This window comes from Salvia splendens, chromosome 2 (genome assembly GCF_004379255.2).
Source record: "Salvia splendens isolate huo1 chromosome 2, SspV2, whole genome shotgun sequence".
Classification (NCBI taxonomy): Eukaryota; Viridiplantae; Streptophyta; class Magnoliopsida; order Lamiales; family Lamiaceae; genus Salvia; species Salvia splendens.
Window position 1 is genome coordinate 42,584,602 of NC_056033.1, and position 22,743 is coordinate 42,607,344.

Sequence of the window (22,743 nt, forward strand, 5' to 3'; positions counted from 1 at the left end):
AAAAGCAGGGGAGGTTGAAACTTGAAATAGAAGACTTTAAATTTAACCCATGAGAAAATCTTCAAAAATAGAATATCGATTGAATACTTCAGCTGCCAAAAGCAATTTCATAATTTTGGATTCTTTCTTTTTATTCTCTTAAATCAAAGATATATTATCATAAAATATTCTTACGTTCACAAAAAAAATAATCTTAGTAGTAGGCTATACAAGTTTTAATTAAAAATCGGTAAATTAAGAAAAAAATATGCAAAATACTATTAAAGAAAAAATGACACACCTTACTAGAGCATAAAAACTTATCACAAACAGATAATGACTAGTTTTAGTAAACGAACCAAAATTGACCTAAAAAACAACTATTTTCATGAAAGGAGTAGTATTATAGAACTACAAATTAGATCAAATATCAAAACAATAAATTTAGTGAAACATTTCAAAACCATATGAAAATATACTAGCTCTATCAATTAATAATATTTTAATTATTTCATCTTTAGCTCATTTACTTTATCAAATTCATATTAAAATTTGTGACGTCTATTTTACTGGACGGTACAATATATAAATAAATCATTAAAATTATGGCGAGTTTCCCAACAATAGAGTAGGGGGCAAAATGGTAATTGAAGAATTTGAAAAAAATGCTGGTTGTATTGCAGTTATTAACGTTGAGAAGGAACAAATGTGTGTTGAGAAAACGAGAAAATCGGGAAGCAAAAAAAAGAGCCGCGTTCTCCTTGCCGCCCTTGCCCTCGCCACCTCCGCCTCCGCCTCCTCCGCCGCCTAGATTCCATAATTCCTTCTTTCTTCGACTCCGAGGAGACTAGGGGAGACCGTTCCTCTCCATCAATATAGGTAATATCTCCCTCCACATTTCTCAGCATTTCAACCACAACAATTTATCACATCTTTCTCTTAACGTTATTTTCTTCTTCTTTTTGTTCCGAAATTAGCTCGGAAACAAGTTTTTTTATCCTTGTTTGTATGCGAACATTTGGCGTTTGTTTTTTTTTGTTTTTGAATTAGTTTTTGTTTTTTCGATGAATATTTTATTTTCTGATATCGGATAGCGAGCAAATGATTCAAAGAATTGATGTAATATGTTATGGCATAATGATGAGAGTGTTTGTTGAAATTAGAAGGATAACAGCATTGATCCTCTGTTTTGTGATATGTTCTTCGTAGAATGAGTTGTGTCATAGTTCCCTCTCCATCAATATAGGTAATATTTCCCTCAACACTTCTAAACATTTCAACCACAACAATTTATCATCAGTCTTTCTGTTAACGTTATATTTAATTCCGTTTTGGCACTGCAATTAGCTCGGAAACAAGTTATGCGTTCTCCTTTTTGTTTATATGCGAACATTTTGCGTTTGATTATTTGTTTGCTCGACTTTTATGTTTTTGAATTAGTTTTTGGTTGTTCGCTGATATTTTTTTTCTGATACCGGATAACGAGCAAATGTTCGAGATATTGATGCAGGATGTTATGGTGTAATGCTGTGAGTTTTCGTTGAAATTAGAGGGATAATAGCACTGATCTTCTGTTTTGTGATATGTTCTTCGTAGAATGAGCTGTGTGCCGCATAAGAGGTTGCTAGCACAGTAGTGTCATAGTTCTGATCTGGAGTTATTTTGTAATTCTTTTTCTTATATTTTTCAGGTTATTTATGGTAGTATGATTTAATGACCTGTGATGTGGTATTCGACATGTTTTAGGAGCTCACAGAGATTGGTCTAGCAGATCAACAAGCTTCTAAAAGATTGTAAGTGACAAGTGAGAATGTTTTCGATTAATAGTGAAGTTTTCGATGTTATCTTTTTTCTTTATATAATTGAGGCAACTTTGATCACTTATCTGGTATTCATCTCATTTGAACAGAGTTAATCGGTGATCGTTAGATAAGAGCATGGCCAGTGTTCAAGATATTGTCGTAGCAGCTTCCATCAATCTGTTATCTGTACTGGCGTTTCTTCTAGCTTTTGCATTCTTAAGGCTCCAACCATTTTGCGATAGAGTCTACTTTCCAAAATGGTACAAAAAGGGCATACGAGAGAGCCCCAAGAAATCGGGACCTGCGTTGAAGAAGATTGTGAACTTAGATTTCAGAACGTATTTAAGGTTTTGGAAATGGATGCCTGAGGCGTTAAGAATGCCGGAGCCTGAGCTGATAGAGCATGCAGGACTTGATGCTGCTGTGTACGTAAGGATTTATCTTCTTGGGTAAGTGCATAAGATTTAAGGTTATGACTTTGGTACGATGATATAGATTTGAAGGGAAAACAGTTAAAGACACCAATTACTTTTTTAGTACTAGTATTATCCAAATTTACAAATCCAGCATTCTATACTTTTTTTAATGTCCTTGAACATCAGTGTGATGAAGAAATTTCAATGCAGATTGAAAATCTTTGTTCCTATTGCTTTCCTTGCATTTGCTGTATTGGTGCCTATCAATTGGACTGGAGAATCTCTAGATAAAGTAAAAGATATAACGTACAGCAACATCGACAAGCTTTCTATATCTAATGTACCTCCAGGATCTTTGAGGTGAGAACTAGTTATATTTTACTAGATATATTCATCTATTTTAGATCTATGGGCTATGAAATGCTTAAGGAGGACAACAAACACTGTTTTGAGAATTTTTAATGCTATTTCATCTGGTGAATACTACTCAGTAAAGCTGATATCCCTTTTTCCCAATCAGGTTCATAGCACACATTGCAATGGCATATGTATTCACATTTTGGACGTGTTATTCCCTTTACAAAGAATACAAGATTGTAATGACCAAGAGGTTGGAATTCTTAGCTGCTGAAAATCGTAGGCCAGATCAATTCACTGTGAGTTTATGAACTATGCTCCCTGCATCCAAGACCATGGCCTTCTAGATGCTTATGTATAAGTTATTACAAATATCGATCGACCAACTTTACCAATTTATCCTTAAAATGTGAATTTTTGAGCCTGCGCTCCATTCTAACACTCTATTGCTATACAATTTGTGGATGACACTTGTCATTTCATTTTCAGGTCCTAGTGAGAAGTGTTCCCCCAGATCCTGACGAATCAGTTAGCGAGCATGTGGAACATTTCTTTTGTGTGAATCATGCTGATACTTATCTCATGCATCAGGTGCGTGTTCAGTTTGCCACTATATTTGACAAGTTATGGGAATGGGCACACACACACACACGCATATCCTCTTTTTGTTCACCAAACTTTGGACAAGAAGATTGGTTAATGATGAGAAATGAGCCTAAGGGAGTTGGATTCAAACCATCTTAGCTGCTCTTTGCGTGGATCCTAGGAATTATAAAACAGAATTATTTCAACATCAAGGGAATCATAAAGTCAATGTTCTAGCAGATTTCATTTTATTTCAATTTGACCCGGATACATTTGATTCCAACCTTTTAACTCTATATTGCTTGTTGATAACTGGTTTAGGTTGTATATAACGCAAACAAACTAGCCACTTTGGTTGAGACGAAGAAAGGTTTGCACAACTGGCGAACTTATTATCAAACAAGATATGAGAGAAACCCAAAATCTAGGCCAAGAACAAAGGTAACTCGTTTGCACGTAAATTTCTTACTTTGAAGATAATGCTATATAGATGAACTTATCATCTCATATTTTCTTGAGTTTATAGAAAGGTTTTTGGGGGCTTTGGGGAGAAAACGTGGATGCCATTGATTACTACACAGCAGAAATCGAGAAGATAAATGGAGAAGTAAGCCTGCTAGTCTACATAATGCCATGCTTGGTTGTTATTCCATTATACTTTGCTTGATTCATGCTATGTAAATATGTTGTTGTTTTAAATTCAGAGATCTTATTCAGTAACCTTAGTGATTATCATCGATTAGTAGGAAAAGAAGATAGTTACAGTGACCTAGTAACAAGAGTACTTCAATGACCTATCTTTAAGGTCATTCTTTTCTTTGTTCCCTTTCTCACTGGATCAGGAAGCTGCTGAAAGAGAAAAAGTTATGAGCGACCCAAATGCGATAGTTCCGGCAGCATTTGTTTCATTCCGATCTAGATGGGGAGCAGCTGTTTGTGCTCAAACACAACAATCAAGCAATCCAACCATCTGGCTGACTGAATGGGCGCCTGAGCCAAGCAATGTCTACTGGGAGAATCTTGCAATACCATATGTTGAGCTTGCTGTGAAAAGACTGCTAATGGCTGTTGCTATGTTTTTCCTCACCTTCTTTTTTATGATCCCTATAGCATTTGTTCAATCCATGGCAAGCATTGAGGGCATCAAAAAGGTTTTTCCATTCCTCAAACCAGTGATCGAAACGTGAGCTCAGCTCTATATAATATTTGTCTTCCTCTGCACATAACTTCCTTTAGCATGCACCATGATTTACCCGCCTTCGTCTTCATCTTCAGGGAAAGGGTCAAATCCGTTGTTCAAGGCTTTCTTCCCGGCATTGCTTTGAAGATATTCTTGGTTCTTCTTCCCACAATTCTCATGGCAATGTCCAAAGTAGAAGGTCTCACGTCTTTTTCATCTCTGGACCGAAGAACAGCTGGAAAATATCATTTGTTCATAATTGTAAACGTCTTCTTCGGAAGTATCATCACAGGAGCAGCATTCGAGCAGCTCGAGAAATTCCTCAATCAGGCACCATCAGAGTTCGTTGCTTACTCTCTTCTTGTAGCTTGCAATTGCAATCCATACACATTGTTAAGAATCAACTAGCAAGTTGTTTTTGTGAAAGTTCATTTTTGCTCGATCAATAACGAGTCCCTTTTTTTGCTGCCTTGCAGAATCCCGAGAACAGTGGGTGTTGCCATCCCAATGAAAGCTACCTTCTTTATTACTTACATCATGGTTGATGGTTGGGCTGGGATTGCTGCAGAGGTTCTCCGAATAGTTCCTCTCGTTCTGTTCCACCTGAAAAACACATTCATAGTCAAGACCGAAAAGGACAGGGAAGAAGCAATGGATGCCGGTGGCATTAATTTCTACATAACAGAACCTCGGATACAACTGTATTTCTTGTTGGGGCTCGTATATGCAACAGTCACTCCCTTCATTCTTCCTTTCATCATAGTCTTCTTCGCCTTCGCTTATCTGGTTTTCCGCCACCAGGTACGCTTGTATCACTCTGGGACCACCCTCGTTAGTTCTCACCTGCTAAAAGCACCTCTGGTTCTCCCACGCAGATCATAAACGTATATGATCAGAAATACGAGAGTGCAGCTTCATTCTGGCCAGATATACACCGCCGTGTAATCATAGGCTTGATAATGTCACAGCTGCTTCTAATGGGACTGCTGAGCACAAAAGGTGTTTCTAAATCAACTCCAGTGTTACTAGTGCTCCCTGTCTTGACCATCTGGTTTCATCGGGTTTGTAAGGGCCGTTTCGAATCTGCATTCTTGAAGTTCCCGCTGCAGGTATATTCGACTTCTATCCACCTCCAGCTTTTTTTAATTGAGCCATGTTTACAACCACGCATTTTTTTCCTTTTCGTGGTGCATACAGGATGCTGTGATCAAGGACACATTGGAGAAGGCAACGGAGCCAAACTTGGACTTGAAAGCATACCTACACGATGCTTATACACATCCTGTGTTCAAGCCCGTTGAGGCCGAGAGAACGGTATTCATCGATGAGGAGGAGAACAATCCTCTTGTCACCACCAAGAGGACTTCACGTCGGGAGAACGGTGGCGGGGGCGGGGACGGCGGTGGTGGTAGCAAACCTGATTCTGGAAGGGTTACTCCCCGTGTTGTATTAGATTGAGAAGAACCCCAAGTTTCTAGGGGGTTTGTATTTTCGTAAATTCACATTCTTTTATTTGGTGCTTCATTGCCCCATGTAACTTTGTATTATAAGGTCAAATATACATGTTTGAGCCTTTCATTTTACTACGTATGACGTGTTTAATCTATTCTCGTTTTTTTTAAAGATCAATAATAACTTCTCGTATACCCGATGACTCAAATCCTGACCTGTTGATAGAAGGAAAATGGAGAAGAGTCTTACAAGCTAAATACTTCATTTTTCACTTAATAATCCACGTCAAATTTTCCGGCATACTGAAGCTGACGTGTATCGCAGCAACGACTTCAAAGTGCCATTTTTACCCGATTTGGACCCGACTCATGTATATGGAAGATCAGCTACACTGGTGATGCATCTCAACTATAGCTTGTTGCATCTGCTCGACAACTCCAAACCTTAGCACGATTACCACGTCAAATTAACGGCCAGCTCTAAGAGAGCCAACACTTGATCAACTGCCCGTTGTTTCTCCTGCCATTTCAACCTGCTTGCAACTGATTCCGGATCCAGAGCTTGTGTAGTCATGGCTTTTTCATGCTCGGACCGCACCTCCTGGAGGAACACATCGACCTCTCTCACAAAATCGACCCTTAGAAGAACATCGTCAGCCTCAATGTTTGGCCTCATTGGCCCGTGATGCTAAATAAACAGCCATCGTTATCAACAAAGAAACCATGAGAATCAAGACCAATATAGAAATTGGCAACTTTCAGCATTTTACAAAAACAAAAACACACATTAACTACTGCTTTTCAATTCACAAACCTCAACTTTGGAAAAAGTTCGATTTGTGTCCACCTTACAGAATCCGATGATAAAATGATGAGTCACCTCACCGGAGTGTACTATTGAATATTGCAGATTCTGGCAAGGTGACTTATTATTCTGATGCCGGATTTTGTAAAGCGGGAAATAATCAAACTTTGAATTGAAAATGAAAACTGAGAATACATTTTGGAAAATGGTGAAAGTTGGAGACAGTGAGCCGAGGAAACATGCACCTAATACCAGAAAGGCAAGGCAGGTGATTTTACCTTATCAAGGTCGAATCCAGCAGGTACGAGGATGCTGAAAGGATCCTCTCTAGGAAAGGTTTCGATCATGAGCTTCTTGCAAGCCTTGAGCCACCCGTCGTGATCGAATCCATCGTGCATATTCAACATCTCGTTCAACAATCTCATCGCTGGAGTGGCCTCCCGCACCAAGATCTCAGTCTAAGAAGGAGAGAATAATTCGGACAATTGTGACAAAATAATACTGCGTCCAATAACCACAGAACATGAGAAGTGAAGTTACCTCAACCCTCCTGTACAAGAGATCAAGACTTCTAATGGCATCCTTTTCTTCCTGAAATAAATATTCATGATTAAATCTCCCAATCTCAACAAGTAAATTAGTACTACATTTTATCTCAATTTCTAAACTGGAAATCATCATCATCATCATCCTTGCCATATCAACAACATAAATTTTATCAATCCATGCTTAAGTATTGTGTTCATATAAAAAGTAAAACATCTAATTTCTTGGGACACAATAACTCACATCACGTCGAGCAAGATCAAGGCGATTCCATATCACCAAAAGAACCAGTTCAGTGAGTTCACCTTTCTCAGCAGCTTCCACAATTCTCTGCAGTGAAAGTGTGTCATTCAATACTAGGTTAAAACAATAGCTAACATCACAAATAAAGAAATATTAACACAAAAAAAGGTGATCAAATTCTTGAGTACAACTATGAAAATTCTAGAGAAGCAACTGGAAAATGAATACAATTGAACACGAAATCAGCTTTTTGCGGCATATACACCTCGTCTGCAACAGCTTACTGGAATGAGGATATTCGCTTAAAACGCATTAGTTTGAAGCAGATTCAGTAATCAATTACTAATAAGATATATTAGTATAAGAAACAAGCACATTCAATTTCTCATCTTCCTTCCATTTCTCTTCTATGCAACTTTTCTCCACAATTTCAACAGTATACCTCTATTTTTCCCTAAATTCTCTTCAATTGAGATAACATTCGCCTTGTCAAGTTTCGAAATTAGCTTCTCTCTAAACCCTAAAACCCCAAATTTATGCTAGTTAGTGAGAGAGAGAGAGAGAGCAGTACCTCTTCGACCTCTTCAGCAGATCTAATGAAGCTGGAGACCAATTTCTTAGCTTTTCTCAGATCTTCGTCGCGATAATTTTTGAGGCGCAATCCGATTTGACGATACTCATCAACTTTTCTCTCTTCTTCCTCGTCCTCCTCTTGCCGCCTCTTGTGAAACTCCTTCGTCTTTTCCCTCTGCCTAGCTTGCCATTCCTACACAAACACGCGCGCAGATTAAGAAAACCTAGAAATTGAATTGTGGAGCGAAGGGAGCGAATACATACATCATCGTAGTACTCTTTAGGGAGGCCAGGTATGTAATCTTGCTCTTCTATCTTCTTGCATCTCTGTGTAATTGAGCTAGCGACGGATAATGGAGGAGAGAAGCTGCGATTGAAACATGAGTGTGTGGGAAATGTTGATAGCGGCCATGAATTATTCAAGCTTGAGCTTGTTAGCAGCTGCAAAAATTTTGCCTCCATATCTTCGTCTCTCTTTTACCGGTTTCAGTTATATTATCCCTAAACACGGTGTAGAAACTAAAGGAGTAGAATATTTTATTGAAATTGTATTTATATCGTACTCCATTAGACTGTGTTTTATATTAAGAGAATTGGAATTATACTGAAATTGAAAATAAAATTATAGTAAAATTTTAATTTGATGTTAATTTTGTTTATGACAATATAGTAATTGATGTGAGTTTATATTGTAAAAACAAATTATTCATTTGTAGATCAAAAAATAATTAAAATCAGATTGATTTTTTGTTGAATACATATTTTTATTTGTATTCATTAAGCATTTCGGATTGATTTTATGATTATGATTTGTGTGCACGTGTATGTGTTTGGGAGATGTTCAATTTTACAATCATTTGAAATTTTAAATATTTACTTGGACATGATACACAACAATACTGTCTATAAAAAATTGTTTGTGGATGACAATAGTACAAAATTGTTAAAGTAAACGGTGCTAATCTTTTTGAAACAGATTCCACTAGTAGGGTTTATTTACTTAATTCTTAGACAAATAGATGAATAACTCAGTTCTTATTCATTGAAATTGGCTTGAATCTCCATTTTAAATGCTCCACATTTTTACTCTTGAATTGAAAAACCACAAAAGTTGAAATTCAAGCAAAAGTTACTCGGTTCCAATTGCCAATCTTTATTATATTTAGTTGCTAACATCATCTATATATATATATATATATATATATATATATATATATATCTGAATTATACATAATCAAAGAGAGAGAGTCCATTTTTTCTATACATATACTAAAAATATTTCTCCGCATCCCAATATGAAATGAGTGAAGGAATATTGTCATACAAAGACTCATTAAAGTGTCATGACTAAATATCAAATCGTAAAATCAAACAACGGTCATAAAACTTAAATTTATTAGATCGGTCAAATCCAACATTATGTCATGTCTTATACCAGAAATTTTAATTTAAGAAAATCATATCTTATTCATAAGAAGACGAAGTATGATGCTAATTACACTAAATAATTGTCTATAGATTAATAATTGTATTTAAGTGGACGTGACATGTTTTGAATCCTAGCATGTTTTAAAATATACTCAGACCCAACAAAAATCGAGCCAGATATTGTTTCTTTTTTTTTTATGGGGGATTTGATTTATTGAGTTTTATCTAAACATGAATTAACTTTTAACTTTTAACTAAACCATATACATTGATTTGTGGAACGATACGTGAACGTGACACGTTAATATTTTCGTGGCATTGTTTAAAATTGACTTTTTTTTCTCTTTTTTATATCAAGATGGGCATAAAATAAAACTTTCATTTTCGTGTCAATAATGGTTCAATTGAAAATTTTCCCACCTGTCCTTTCTTGACTTAATGGAATTTGAGATGCAATAAGTTAAAATTCATGTAATATTTCGTAGTGTAATCAAATAAATTCCAAAATCATAGTACAAAAAAGGTTATATGTGAGTATATTTTTTAGGCAGTAAAGGAGCACTACCAAGGTTAGTACTGCTGCCGTGTTATGTCAAGTTCGTGTTGCTACAATGTCATGACAACACCAATCATATCGTGCCACTAACAAGTTCATGTCATGTCATGTGCGATCTATGCAAATATATTTAGATTTGAGCGTAGCATGTCGAATAAATGTTGTGTTGGGGATTTTATTAACATATTAGTATTCAAGTTTGACCTTAACAAGTTGAATTGTTATAAGAGCATCATTAACTCCGGCTCAATTTCAGGCCCCAAGTCCCCTCCACGTCATCATTCCCCTAAATTTGAGTTTCAGACCCCAACTGCTCTAACACTGCAGGCCCCAACCCGGGCCGCAACTAATAAATGACACTATTCACAACTTCAACCTATTTGACTCGTAAATGCAATACGTTGAACAATTCAAATCGGGAAAATAAATTGTTCATTCGAAAAAAGAAATTACAAATCCTAGAAAAACTACTTCTTCATTTGGGCGCGAAGATAGGCGATCATCTCATTGTGCAATTCGAGATCGAACTCCGACATTGTTCGGTATCCCTCGATGTCAACTCCGTCAGCTGGCTCATCCGCCAGGTAATACTCATCTCCGACATAGAGTCGACGATCTTGTCCAGAGACTGATTAGCCGGCGGTGGCGGCATAGCAGAGTAGCTCGCAGTTGCCTTCCCCTTCGCTTTCCTCTTTGCCATCTTTGTTCCCATCGGACGGCTTTGAGTGCTAGGGGATGAGAAGAAGACGTCGTCGTCCACCACGTTGAGGTCGATCGCCGGACCTCCTTCGCTCGACAATCTTCCAAACGTCGAAGTACTTGAAGTACTTCTTCCCCTCAACGAAGAACTCCTCCTTGGCCTTCTCCACGAGGTCCATCTCGCTGTGCCCGCTCGGCCACATCCGGACGACGTTAGTCCACTTGGCATTCCACTTGCTCATCTCCTTCTGGACCCGGCCCCAATGCTTGCGCAGCTTCACGTAGCTACGCTCGAACGTCCCTTTAGGACGCCCAGCGTTGTACTTCTCAGCAATCCGCTCCCAGAGCACCTTGTCGCTCTGCTGGTTGCCGATGATAGGATCCTCGGCGACGTTGACGTAGTTCTTGGCCAACCACAATGTCTCTTGCGGACTATACTTTTTCGGCCCCTCATCATCCGCAACCTTGCCCTTGCCCCGCCCTTCAGCGGGCTCCAAATCACTGATCTCGTACTCATCAGTGCTAACTGGCGATGTTATGTCGATGTTGCTACCCACTCCCGGACTAGGCGTCGATTGCGATGGGGGTGATGCCCGTACTCATCAATTGTTGGTGTTGACGAACTCGTTCATCTGACGTTCATCGCTGTTAAACCAATCCATTAAAACCGAAATATGAGAATACTAGAGGATTGAAATGGGTAATGTACGTAAGAATGGTGCACAATAGTTCCGTTTTATAGACACAAAATCGGGAAAAAAAAATTTAGGGACTTGCTGCCCGGCCCGGAGAGCATGCAACGCCGGGCCGGGACTCGCGATTTGCGGCCCGTGCACGTCTAACGCCGGCCAGGCCGGACCCCGGGACCGGCATGGGTCGAAACTCCGTCGCCTCCAACGCGCAACTCGGGCCGGGACTCGCGATTTGCGGCCCGACCTGTTGCGTTAATGATGCTCTAAAGTCAATCATATAACAATCCAACAATAGACGTCACCACGGTTCGGGAACCGGCAGTTCGGCGGTTCCGGTTTTTGAACCGTGAACCGGCGGTTCATCGCAACCGCCGGTTCCGGGCCGGTTCGGCCAGTTCATGGATTTTTTTTATTAACATTTTAATTCAAGTAAAAAATGTAAATATACTTGCATAAATAAAATTAGAATAATGCGATGTACAAATGCAATTTTATTGATATAAATTATAACTTTAAAATTACAAATTACAACTTTAAAATTACAAATTACAACTTAAAAATTATAACGTAAACAACTTGAGAGAGTGAGGATGGAGAATAGAGAAATTAAGATTAAGAAGAGAAATTCTTATTAACACAAGAATGAGGTGAGTAGAAATGAAGAGGGGGTACTTATAGGGAAAAATTGTGATTAAATAAAAAACAAAAAAATTTCAAATTTCAAAATTTTGAAAATCCGGCGGAACCGCCGGTTTTTCGGTGGCAGTTTCTGACCGGTTTCTGAAAATGCTAGGGGTAAGTCGGTTTTAGGCCTGAAAAGTTGTCGGGAACCGCCGGTTACGGTTCGTTAAAAAATGGAACTTGCACCGGCCCGGTGGAACCGGCGGTTCCAGTTCCGAACCGCCAGTGACGGTTCCGGGCCGGTTCGGTTTGGGGACCTCTATCCAACAAGTTGAATTGTTATAAAGTCAATCATATAACAATCCAACTCGCGCAATCTACCAAGTGCCAACCATGACAATATACATAAGTCAAAAAGGAAAACCAGTGTGAAACTCATCTGAGTCCAATGGACTCACTTGATAGTCAAATACTCCAAATTATCACTATTTTTATGATTTTATCCCAAATGATTGAATTTGACAAAATATATCTAAACTCTGCAAATCTATCACCAAATCATGAACTAAACATGGATTCATGTAAACTATGGGCTAATCCAAACACCAACACTTATAATTAGATTTTGAGACATCAAAGAGCTCGTTTGATGACATACTCTCAATCTCCTTGTACGTCAATGAGTCATAACCCTTCGTAATCTTTCGGCAAGTTGATAGAAGCTCGTTTGCTTTGGTTTGGTGTTTCTGGGAGCGAAGTCTCGTATATAATCTCATCGCGGATACACAATTTTGATAAGGATCGTGCATCTCCGACTGCATATGGTACCTGTAAATATACTAGAGCCAAGAATGAGCTTTGTGGTTAAAAACTGAGGCCCTCGTGCAGAATCCAGACGATATCAAGCCACATGGCGAAGGAGCAATCGAGAAATCTATGTTTTAAATAGTCAAGGAGCATTTACAAGTAAGAGATGAAGTGTTAACTGTTAATGGAACTAGACAACTTCTTGGCATTTGCAGAGAAAGGCCAATATGAGTCAAGAGAAAAGAGAACTTACCCGAGATAGGTGTTGGCTAGGTATTTAAGCGAGTGGCTCATGAGATTCGTCTTCATTAAAGGAGGGTACTTCGCTGTATCTCTGCAGGTGACAGATAGATAAGCAAATAAGCACAAGAACTCTAACTCAGTAGAAACTACCCGTAAAATTCATTGGCAGTTCATGAAAGTGGAAATTCCCTTGAAGGCAGCACACAGTGACTTCACCTAAGCAAATGATCGGGATAATGCGTGCTTAGGCAATACAAGTCACGTTCAAGTTCATGACCTACAAGAACGCGGGCCTTTCCACCACTCAAGCGCAATATCCCAATTGATTCTCCATTGTGCAGAATATGCAGAATCTTATCCCGCACTTCCTCTAGCGGCATGGCATCTTTTAGATGGTCCTCAGTAATCCCAGTGACCTCATACCTAAAGCGAGACTTCTGTTTAGAACGAAGGGTCAATGATTTAAACAGGAATACACAAGATAGTAGGATACCTAATTACCTATAATTAGTAATAGGAATTTGAGGAAGAATGTATGTGTCGAAAATCAGTTTCTCATCCTCGTTGACAAGACATACCCTCACACATACATCAAGTGTTCCATCACTTCCACCACCAGCCATTGCACAATCAATAGCAACAGCCTCAGGGCGGCTTTCACGCTCGTTCTCAATGATTAGTGGAGGATCATAGATTTGAGATTCTGCGCTATGCCCCTGTTAACAAGGCAAGAACTTCCTATTAGGAGAATGTTAAGCATTGTAATTATAGTATGAAAGCAGAGCATCACTAACTCACCAAGGGAGTAGGGGCCTGTAGGCGACATACATGCTCGTGTTCAATTAGAAAGACTGGGCTTTCGAAAATTCTCATACAGAGATTACAACCTCTTTTGGAGAAAACTTCGGAGCAATTCCTTTTCGACAGTGCGCCTAAATGGAAACAAGCATCAAGACCAATCTTGACCATATAATGCAATTATGATCATAATGAAAGTAAATTCACCAGTTGTGTGCTCCTTCAGTGATTCGAACGATTTGCAGTGTTTTTGGCATACGCCACACTTAGGCTGGTGAGCCGAGTGATACGAGATCTTCATATGCTCGATAAGATGTTCCCTTTTCTTGTACTGCTTGAAACATGCTGCGCATCTATGCCTGAAATCAAACCAACATTCAAATGGTAGGTTGCTTCAAAACATGAATCATTTAACAGAATATAAAGGAACAACTCGCTAAGACAAAAACTGCATTCACAAATTTGAATTACTCTTCCGAAATTTGATTAAAGGTTGAATTGGCCATTTGATCATAATCAAAACATTTCAAATCCACTAAACAGCTCTTAACAAAGATATCAACAAAAAATGAGCTGGTAATCACCATTGGCAACAAGAGAGAAATCACTCAAATTACCAGCATCAGCTAGTGAGTAATGTTATTGTCAAATTAAGCAACAAAGCAGTGTGATCATCGTATTTGAACGACAGAGATTGTGAACATTCTTATCAGACATCGCTGCCCATTTTTCAGGCAATTTTTACAGTATTGCGGCGCAACTTTCCGATAAACAAGCTGAATTTTTTAAAAAAAAATAGAAATCATACCTCTTCGACGACATCGCTAGGGTTTTGAGAGGATTATGGATAGAATTAGAATCCATAGAAATGAATAATTTGAACACATGGGAACGATGGCATTCTTTTCGCTGATTTGGATTTTACGTGATTTATAAAATTAATGTACTATGTTTAAGATTTTGAGGTAATTTGCTAGTAATAAATTTCAAAATTTTTGTCACATGAAGTAGTAACTAGCAAAACAACATTATACTATTATAGTAGTATTGAATTGTAGTATAATTTATTACTCCATAATATATATTAAAAAGGAACAAGATGAAAAGAGAAAACAAGAAACAAATAGAAGGAAGCACAACAAATGAAATCATTAAATTTAGTGTAATACTATGTGTTCTTTCGCTACTTACAATGTGTTACTTTTAATCGCATCTGTAATCAAGTTATATATCAATTCCAAATTTTTGATTGATCGAAAAAATGAAATTTTTAACTCCAAAAATATGGTACTCCCACTTTTAATAATAAATTACTTGCTATGAAAGATCATAATGTATTTACCACAAAAGGAATACAATTGAACTAACTTGGAAACAACTGAAATAAAATACGACTCAAGTAGCTTAGGACGAATGGAATAATTTTTTCAAGATAGCGAGAGTGGATAAAATGCGAGGGTAAACACAGCCACTATTCACGGTTTATAGTACAGAAACTTGGAAAAGATTGATTAGTTTCAACTACACAATCAAGCTATGAGTCCTAGAGAAAAGATTAGCATATGCAGGAATAAAAAGACTTCCAATCTTGTGACGAAGAACCCACTGCTTCGAGCTCATATGTCACCGAGAGCTAGCCCCCGCGTGCTTCTCTTCTAGTCGCATCATGCAGAAGCTCAACATCAACTCCCTCAGGCGGCAATTGGACATATCGGACCACAGATCCCCGGATGAAGCAGTTTCGCACTGAAAGCTGCAAAAGGTATGTTTCTTGAGCAGGAGCACAAGATAGTATGGATATAACACATGAATGAAGGGAATAAACTATATCAAGAACAGTATTAACGAGGAGAAATCAATCAATCACAGATGCACGGATGGAAATTACTTGCCATTAGACTCAGATATGGCAACGGAAGTCAACAGATGCAATTAAACATACACATTTTCATAGAAACTTGTACAAACACTTGTAAAGATGGGAATTTGACCAGGCTTTTGGAACTACTATATAAACTAGTTCGAACACAAATTAGGAAGAATAATCTACAAACACATCAAGTGAAGTTTTTAATGAAATCTTATGATGATTCAACGGAGAAACCAGCTTTATATTCAACGAAGAAACCAGCTTTACAGCTCAAAAGCAGAAAGAGAATTTGTACATACAAAAACATGATTCTTCATTGTCCATTAAACATTCAAAGTTGTGGTGCACAAGCAGCCTCAAGCCCTCAACAAAACATGAACAACAAATAAAGCCGAATGCGGGTGTTAACCATGAAACCAGCTTTACAGACAGTTAAAAGAGAATTTGTACATACAAAAACTTGAATCTTCACTCTCCATCAAAACTTCAAAGTTCCAGTGCGCTAGTAGCCTCAACAAAACATTAACTACAACTCAAGCCAAATGCTAATATTAAACCAAGAAACCAAAAACTAGACTCTTCATTCTCCATCGAACTTAAAAGTTCCAGTGGACAAGCGGCCTCGACAAAACAATTAACTACAACTCATCTCATAAAATCAAAACACTTCAGCCTTGTTTATTCAGCAACAGGAGGGAAGGATTAAAACTCCCAAATCATACAATGGCATATGCATACATAAAACCATCACTAAAGAGTTAAGACCAAACTTCACAAATAGAAAGTACACTAAAACCCTAATTAAACCCCACACACAAAAGAAAAAACAGAAAGCAAAGAACGAAAAAACAGATAACAAAAAAGATCACATTATTCACTTAACCCTAAATCGTAGAAAACGAAAGGAACCGAGAGAGAGAGAGAGATAATACCATATGGGGATACTTGTCCTGATCAACAACCCTAGTATTCTCCAGCTTAATGTTGAGGTACTGATCCACCGAATGCAGAGTCCCTCTAATAGCTAAATCATTCTTCAATTCCACCGTCACTTCCCTCCCCACCAAATCCTTGAAATACGAGAAGAATAACTGCAAATTGAAGAGAAAAAAGAAAAACAAGTAAATTAGGTTAAACCCCTAATTCTAAAAATCAGAAAAATGGAAGCATCAGGAGAAGAAATCTACCATTTTGGCGAGGGAAATCGGTTTTCAGTTTCACTGCGCCTGCGACGAGAGATCCAAAAGCTGCTGGAGCGAGCTCGATGAGTAATGGGGGTTTTGCAGAATAAATTTTCGCTTTTTTGCAGATGCGACCCCTAAAGTCTTGTATACTTACATAAATGTCCTTTAATAACTCTTATTTTCATTAATAATCATTAATTTTGTTATTTTTCATAGTAAAATTGGAGAATTACTAAATATTTAATTTAATTACATTTCAAGTTGGATTTCATTCTTATCAGTTATCAATCAAACCAAAAATCTTCTAAACAGTATAAATACCGATTCTTTGTAAAAAATTTGTTTAAAGATGATCCAAATATTGTACTCCTATATTTCCAACACAATTTATTTTTTCTACTTTGGGAGACTCTACAATGATATTTCCAAATGAAAACTTCTATTTTCATTCAGAAAAAGAGAAAAATGTCAACTGATATGGCGTTTTTAGGATTCGAAAAACACCAAGTCACCAACTCAATTGACATGTTCAAAGATGGAGTATACTTTTAGGCATACGCACAAAGTGTCGAGTTACTCGAATAATCTCATTTTAACCGTATACATGTTTAAGCTTTAATGTACGCAGTTTTATAGTACTTGGTTAGTATTTGATACGACGTTGTACTCCCCTCGTTCCATGTTAAATTAGTAATTTTTCTAATTTGAGAAGTTCCAAGTTAATTGAATCATTTCTATTTTTGGCAAAAAGTTTGTGGTTGGCGACCGATTGTATGAAACGCAAGAACACTAAAGAAACAATGACACAACATTTACGTGGTTCGATCTTTCGATCTACGTCCACGGGCGAGAAAGAGGTCGATATATTGATGATGATTTCTGGAGATTACAAACTACTGATTCAACTCTACAAAACAACAACACTCACTTCTAATCTCACTTTTTGCTCCAAAGCTAATCAAGTAAGTGGTTGATGAAACTAGAGGAATCACTCGTGGTTTTCTTGGCTTCTGTGTTGTTGAGGATCTCTGATCTCTCACCTTTTATATTGAGGATCTGAACCTCCTTCAACAGCTCGCGGTCCCAGCTGCAACTTCTTCCCAACCACTTAACCGTTACACTCAATCCTCAGCCATTGATCTTGATGAGCTTAGATGAACGGCTATGATGATGCATGGTTACTTCTATCAAAGTAATTATCCCTTTTACTTTATTCTTTCTTCATCTCTCTTACTTTATTGATTATTCTTTCTTACTTTTTCACCATCCATTTACCACACTATTCTTAAACTCCGTGCCGAAAATAAATACATCTATTAACAAGGAACGGAGGGACTACTAGCTAAAGCTCGGATACCATCAAAGAACAAAACCATATATGTATATACACACACTATCATCTGTAGCAATCAAGCCATAGACCCAAAGGATTCACATAAATAACTGAATCAAGGGACTCAACAATATAACAAATCACTTCTCTCAAAAAATTAAGAAAATACAACAAATTACTATCAGAAACAGTAGGCATCAAAAAGAGTTGGGGAAAATATCAATTAAAGATAGGTATGTTCTTAGTTTACTAAGGGGAACCATACACATCATACAAGTTTATGGCAGAGGGCGTCGAGTTCATGCTCTAGACTGATCCATGATCTCAAATAACAATGAACGGAAGCAGATCATTTACACCTGTATCGAACACGACCAACAGCCCGACAGATATATTTCTAGTAAACCCTAAAAAAGGATCTAATGCATTTTCTTACACTAGACAATCGCGACTTCTTACATCCTTTGTTTGACGCGTCTGCCGTTGACATCACCTCCATCTAGAATACCTTCGATCCCTAGCTTGCCAACAGTAATAGAGTGTTCGTTGACCCTGGCAACATGCTCCAATAACTCGGTGAGCACCTGTGGACAGCTTTCTTTAAGGTACTCAAAACCATCTGTTTGCATGACAGCTGCAAAAAGAGATCACGCTTATCACAACACGTTCCACACCAGTTAAGATTTTAAGAAACATAAGGCGTGTTATACAACAGTTATCATAATATACAATAAAAGACTGATAAACTCTGAACAATTGACTTAATGAATTTTAGGACCATAAGGCACTCAAACACATGAAATTTATTCAGAAAGCAAAGCTAAGCTGACACAATCATTCTGCAGTGTGAATCAACACTGTCAAGAAAACCGATGTACCCACGAAATTCTTGGATACTCAGTACTCAGCAATCTTTGGGACAGGTAACCACGCAATTATGAGAACCTCAAGGTCAGTGAATTACATAGTATTTTCTATTGGTCAACATGCATATGTAGAAATATCAAATGCACGACATTATAACTAATAGATTTAAGAGCCAGCGCTATCAACACAAAACACTATTTTTTAGATAATTATTTGCGTCAACGTAACTAGATCACTGATGCATCTAAATCAGTGCAGTTTCATGTTATATTCCAAAACTAAAATACATTGCAATTTCAAGATTTACCTTTAAGATTTTCAGGAAGAGCGACAAATTTGAGACAGACAGATTTCAGCTGGAAAGAATGGTGTTGTTCTGCAAGTGCTAATGTTGTTGCAACAGTATTGATGGCAACATCCTCACAAAGGTTAGCCTCACAGAGCAACCTCAATCTATTTAAACCATAACAATCAGCAGCAGCAAGCATATGCTGAGACATCAAGGTGGAGGCCCCTTTTGAGTTCAGTCCAGTAAGCTCTTCAAAATCAGGAAGTGCGTCCCAGTACATCCAATGAAGCAGGGCCTGCAAGGTAGGGAAAATGAAGCACAACAACAATATAAAACTTGCAAATAACATGTAACCAAAAATTTGCAGATATATAATAAACTAAATGGTAAACATAACTAAGAAAGAAGAGGTGAAAAGTTCTCCATTCACAAGCAGGTGATTAAAAAACATAACAAAGTAAGGACCTCCAGAGAGGCATTCTCTCATTGTTCTCATACATGTGCATCACTCAAGGAAAAATTCACCAAATTCCATTCATCACCAAATTCTGTTTCGTAAATAAATTTATCAACTTCATTTTTACTTGAGCAGTGGCACAGAACGTGGGCAATTTCATTTTTATCTGTACATCAAGTGAGCTACATATAAACCATAGCAAGCACACCAGGCTTGCATATCAACTTCAATATAGATGTTCTAGTGCAAATGTTTACACCATTTCCACGTGGCACCAGAAAGTGACCGCTGAGTACATCATGGTTGAGTGGAAATGATGAGCCCAATAAACCATATAAGAACATAGTAGTACAAGATAAATGTTGGTTGGAAACATGTTCAATTTTACACTGTTTATATTTTGAACTCTAAAGCATTTTATAAGCTATTCTAAAGAGCTTATAAGCTCGTCCAAGCACTTTGTAAACTGAGAAGTGGTTCTCAGTTTAAACAATTAAAAAGAAGAAGCCCCCCCTAATCAAATGATTTCTTAATCTGCAAAGCGGCAAATATTAACATAGAAACAATATATTTGGACAACAGTCACAAGTCACAACACAGAATTCTGATTATAATTTGCAAGTCATAACTCAAGGGACAACTAACAATCAGTACGCAAGTACAAAAGATTATCAATCATCATAAAGTGAAAATCATTTGCAGTATACCTTAAATACAGGTGCCTCCACGTCTTCAATCTTTATACACTCCGTGTTTTTATCCTTCATTGGACCATATAATTGAGCTCTGAAGACAGGTGATCGTGCTGCAAGAACCAACTTATGAGCAGAAAAGGTTTCTCCATCAACTTCAAAATTTACATCAGTCTCTTTTCTGCTTGCTAGAAGCTGCCCAAAATGAAGGCCAATATTTGATGGGGAAACTGGAATCGAGTATATCTTAGGTCCATCTGTGTGTGAGTTAACAACACCAACACAGCAATGCACATGAAGGCAATCATCCTTCAGGTAATCAGATGATTCCAGAGCAGTTCTCTTGTAAAATCGTTTGTAGCCCCTGCAGCCAAATTTGAACTTTAAATTTACCATCTACTTTTTAACAACCCATTACTTGGTCACCTTGCATTTACTTGAAATCTTGAATATATGTCGTATACCACAATCAACAAAGTTTGAACTCTTCATGAATTGTCAACAAATAGAGCCAATGTGCCATGAACTACTAGCATTACATATAAAGACAAAATTGACGAAGGCTCGCAGCAAAAACAATTGTTAAGACAGCTTTCACTGAATACTTGAACAAAACATAAACACATAAGATTCACCACACTCAAAAGCAGACATTAATCTTACTGGAGATACCTAGCATACAATCGAACTTCGCATTAAAAAAAAACATGACAGCAAGAACTCACTAATATAAAATTGAAAACCCACCACATGCTGCCTCGGTATTTAAGAGTATATGGTCCCGTCTCCAGCGCCCTACCGAAATGGCTATGAACCTTGTGCCTCTCCCTCCCACTTTGATCCAAGAGAGTCAGCTCAAAGAGTGCCCTAACGTCGGTGCCCTCGCTAGCTAACGCGATGAAAAGCGAAACGTAAGTAGCATTATCCTCCGCGCTCTTTCCATCGGGATAAAAATAAACTGCCCACGTATACCCACCGACCATAAACGTATCCGACGCTACATACTTCCCAATCCCAATTCCCTTCGACAGCGAATACCCCGTGATCTTAAAATCGTGTGTGCCATTAACCGTCACCGTCTTCGACGTCGACGTTGTCTCCGCCGGCGAGGATGAAGGCTCGGCTGTGTCCTTGTCAAACCTGCCCATTATTCCCACCTCTCACAATCGTGATTGGACTTGTACACCAATTAATCGATATTTACCAAGAAATGTAACTCAATCGGGCTTTTCTCGGTCAGATTTTCTTCGACGGTGAAAATATATACGATCCGGAGGGGGAATTTGGGACAGATCTAGGTTAATTGGGGCGAATTTAAACTGGAAGTGGAGTGCAGATAATAAATTTTAGGGTTTACCAGGGGCGATTGCGAGGAATTCTCGGGCTTCTTCTTCTAATTGAATTGAGATTGACGAGAAATTCCTCGATTCCCGAATGGAGCCGACGACGAAAGTCGGAGCTATTCTAGTTCTAGAGAGAGAAAGAGAAGATGGTTTTATAGAAAGAGATAGTAGTAAAAAAGGGAAAGTCAAAAACGACCACCGCTATTTATAGAAAAATGGAGTGGCAGCTCAACGTTGCTTTCTGATTAATCTCAATCTTACTTGGCAATGTCTCATTGGTTCATTTTATGTTAAACTTTTTTAAATGAATTGAAACGTTGGAATGAAATTTGGTTACGAGTTTTAAACAAAGCAAATAGTACTTTACAATATATACTAAAAATTGATAATTAACTAAAGTAACATGAAAAATAAGGTCAATCCTAACATAGCCCGGATGAGGGCGGTCGAGATGTAGGCTGAGTCCGGGCTCTTGGTGGCCGCAATTTCAGTCCTCATAGGGGCGGAAGACTAAGGGATCTCTGCTATTTAGCGGTCGAGATGGCTCTACAGCACAACCACCTCCATCCGGGCAGCCTAGAGATCTCAATCGTTTCGCGTGACTGCTTTTAGTATCACTATATTTTTATTAAGTTCATTTTGGAGTTAATTTTAATGCCCTTTTTTTCCTATTGGTCCAATTTTGAACTTTTTACATCTCCTTTCGCTATTTTTTCTATTATTATTAGTAGTACAATAAAATTGTCATTTGCTCACTCCACTTTCACTTATGTAATTTAGGAATTCAAATGCGACTGAAATGGGACTACATTAATGGCGAAAATTGGGAGGGGATGACGTCACTGTTGTGGATGCTCTAGAAGAGCGGCTCGGAGGGAGTAAACAAAAAACTTCTCTCCAAAAAATAAAGAAAGGAGTACAAGAAAT

At 37.9% G+C, this 22,743-nt stretch overlaps 4 protein-coding genes across 7 annotated transcripts; 1 reads left to right on the forward strand and 3 right to left on the reverse strand.

Annotated features, from left to right (window-relative positions):
* The first annotated feature begins 711 nt into the window (after window positions 1-711).
* LOC121792975 (CSC1-like protein At4g02900) lies at window positions 712-5,833 on the forward strand. 3 transcript variants are annotated; one of them, XM_042191134.1, is made up of 13 exons: window positions 712-858; window positions 1,670-1,772; window positions 1,889-2,230; window positions 2,408-2,557; window positions 2,718-2,853; window positions 3,044-3,145; window positions 3,461-3,580; window positions 3,666-3,746; window positions 3,982-4,322; window positions 4,415-4,660; window positions 4,796-5,120; window positions 5,195-5,428; window positions 5,517-5,833. In XM_042191134.1, the coding sequence occupies exons 3-13, from the start codon at window positions 1,917-1,919 to the stop codon at window positions 5,775-5,777; spliced, it is 2,310 nt and encodes a 769-aa protein (XP_042047068.1). In that variant the 5' UTR covers window positions 712-858; window positions 1,670-1,772; window positions 1,889-1,916; the 3' UTR covers window positions 5,778-5,833. The 3 variants fall into 3 exon arrangements, with proteins under 3 accessions (XP_042047068.1, XP_042047070.1, XP_042047069.1); XM_042191136.1 differs by having other exon boundaries at window positions 1,726-1,772; XM_042191135.1 differs by lacking the exon at window positions 712-858 and adding an exon at window positions 1,207-1,225.
* Window positions 5,834-5,970: 137 nt separating this feature from the next.
* Window positions 5,971-8,460, reverse strand: LOC121792976 (protein PALE CRESS, chloroplastic-like). The gene is made up of 6 exons (XM_042191137.1): window positions 8,202-8,460; window positions 7,936-8,130; window positions 7,365-7,451; window positions 7,116-7,166; window positions 6,854-7,033; window positions 5,971-6,458 (listed from the first exon to the last, which is right to left on the reverse strand). The coding sequence occupies exons 1-6, from the start codon at window positions 8,397-8,399 to the stop codon at window positions 6,225-6,227; spliced, it is 945 nt and encodes a 314-aa protein (XP_042047071.1). The 5' UTR covers window positions 8,400-8,460; the 3' UTR covers window positions 5,971-6,224.
* A 3,883-nt stretch (window positions 8,461-12,343) lies between these two features.
* On the reverse strand, window positions 12,344-14,759 carry LOC121769137 (RNA exonuclease 4-like). Of its 2 annotated transcripts, none has more exons than XM_042165842.1 (7): window positions 14,590-14,759; window positions 13,989-14,140; window positions 13,782-13,915; window positions 13,485-13,699; window positions 13,200-13,406; window positions 12,994-13,074; window positions 12,344-12,761 (listed from the first exon to the last, which is right to left on the reverse strand). In XM_042165842.1, exons 1-7 carry the CDS (start codon window positions 14,643-14,645, stop codon window positions 12,527-12,529), a joined length of 1,080 nt encoding a protein of 359 aa, XP_042021776.1. In that variant the 5' UTR covers window positions 14,646-14,759; the 3' UTR covers window positions 12,344-12,526. The 2 variants fall into 2 exon arrangements, with proteins under 2 accessions (XP_042021776.1, XP_042021786.1); XM_042165852.1 differs by having other exon boundaries at window positions 12,571-12,772.
* A 426-nt stretch (window positions 14,760-15,185) lies between these two features.
* Window positions 15,186-21,994, reverse strand: LOC121792978 (BTB/POZ and MATH domain-containing protein 2-like). The gene is made up of 6 exons (XM_042191139.1): window positions 21,221-21,994; window positions 20,489-20,837; window positions 19,343-19,619; window positions 18,642-18,802; window positions 16,584-16,742; window positions 15,186-15,534 (listed from the first exon to the last, which is right to left on the reverse strand). Exons 1-6 carry the CDS (start codon window positions 21,619-21,621, stop codon window positions 15,415-15,417), a joined length of 1,467 nt encoding a protein of 488 aa, XP_042047073.1. The 5' UTR covers window positions 21,622-21,994; the 3' UTR covers window positions 15,186-15,414.
* Between the last annotated feature and the right edge of the window lie 749 nt (window positions 21,995-22,743).

Bases quoted from the DNA above. Each gene is read 5' to 3' on its own strand.
- LOC121792975 (XM_042191134.1), top strand. From the start codon at position 1,917: ATGGCCAGTGTTCAAGATATTGTCGTAGCAGCTTCCATCAATCTGTTA. The intron at 2,558-2,717 runs GTGAGAACTAGT...TTTCCCAATCAG, and splicing joins GTACCTCCAGGATCTTTGAG to GTTCATAGCACACATTGCAA. The intron at 3,581-3,665 runs GTAACTCGTTTG...TTGAGTTTATAG, and splicing joins AATCTAGGCCAAGAACAAAG to AAAGGTTTTTGGGGGCTTTG.
- LOC121792976 (XM_042191137.1), bottom strand. From the start codon at position 8,399: ATGGAGGCAAAATTTTTGCAGCTGCTAACAAGCTCAAGCTTGAATAAT. The intron at 8,131-8,201 runs GTATGTATTCGC...GTGTTTGTGTAG, and splicing joins CTAAAGAGTACTACGATGAT to GAATGGCAAGCTAGGCAGAG. The intron at 7,034-7,115 runs GTAACTTCACTT...TCTCCTTCTTAG, and splicing joins TCTTGTACAGGAGGGTTGAG to ACTGAGATCTTGGTGCGGGA.
- LOC121792978 (XM_042191139.1), bottom strand. From the start codon at position 21,621: ATGGGCAGGTTTGACAAGGACACAGCCGAGCCTTCATCCTCGCCGGCG. The intron at 16,743-18,641 runs GTCAAACAAAGG...TTCAATTTGCAG, and splicing joins GTGATGTCAACGGCAGACGC to TTATTCTTCTCGTATTTCAA. The intron at 15,535-16,583 runs GTATTATCTCTC...TACCTTTTGCAG, and splicing joins AGGACAAGTATCCCCATATG to CTTTCAGTGCGAAACTGCTT.
- LOC121769137 (XM_042165842.1), bottom strand. From the start codon at position 14,645: ATGGATTCTAATTCTATCCATAATCCTCTCAAAACCCTAGCGATGTCG. The intron at 13,916-13,988 runs GTGAATTTACTT...GTTTCCATTTAG, and splicing joins ACTGAAGGAGCACACAACTG to GCGCACTGTCGAAAAGGAAT. The intron at 12,762-12,993 runs GTAAGTTCTCTT...GTATATTTACAG, and splicing joins CTAGCCAACACCTATCTCGG to GTACCATATGCAGTCGGAGA.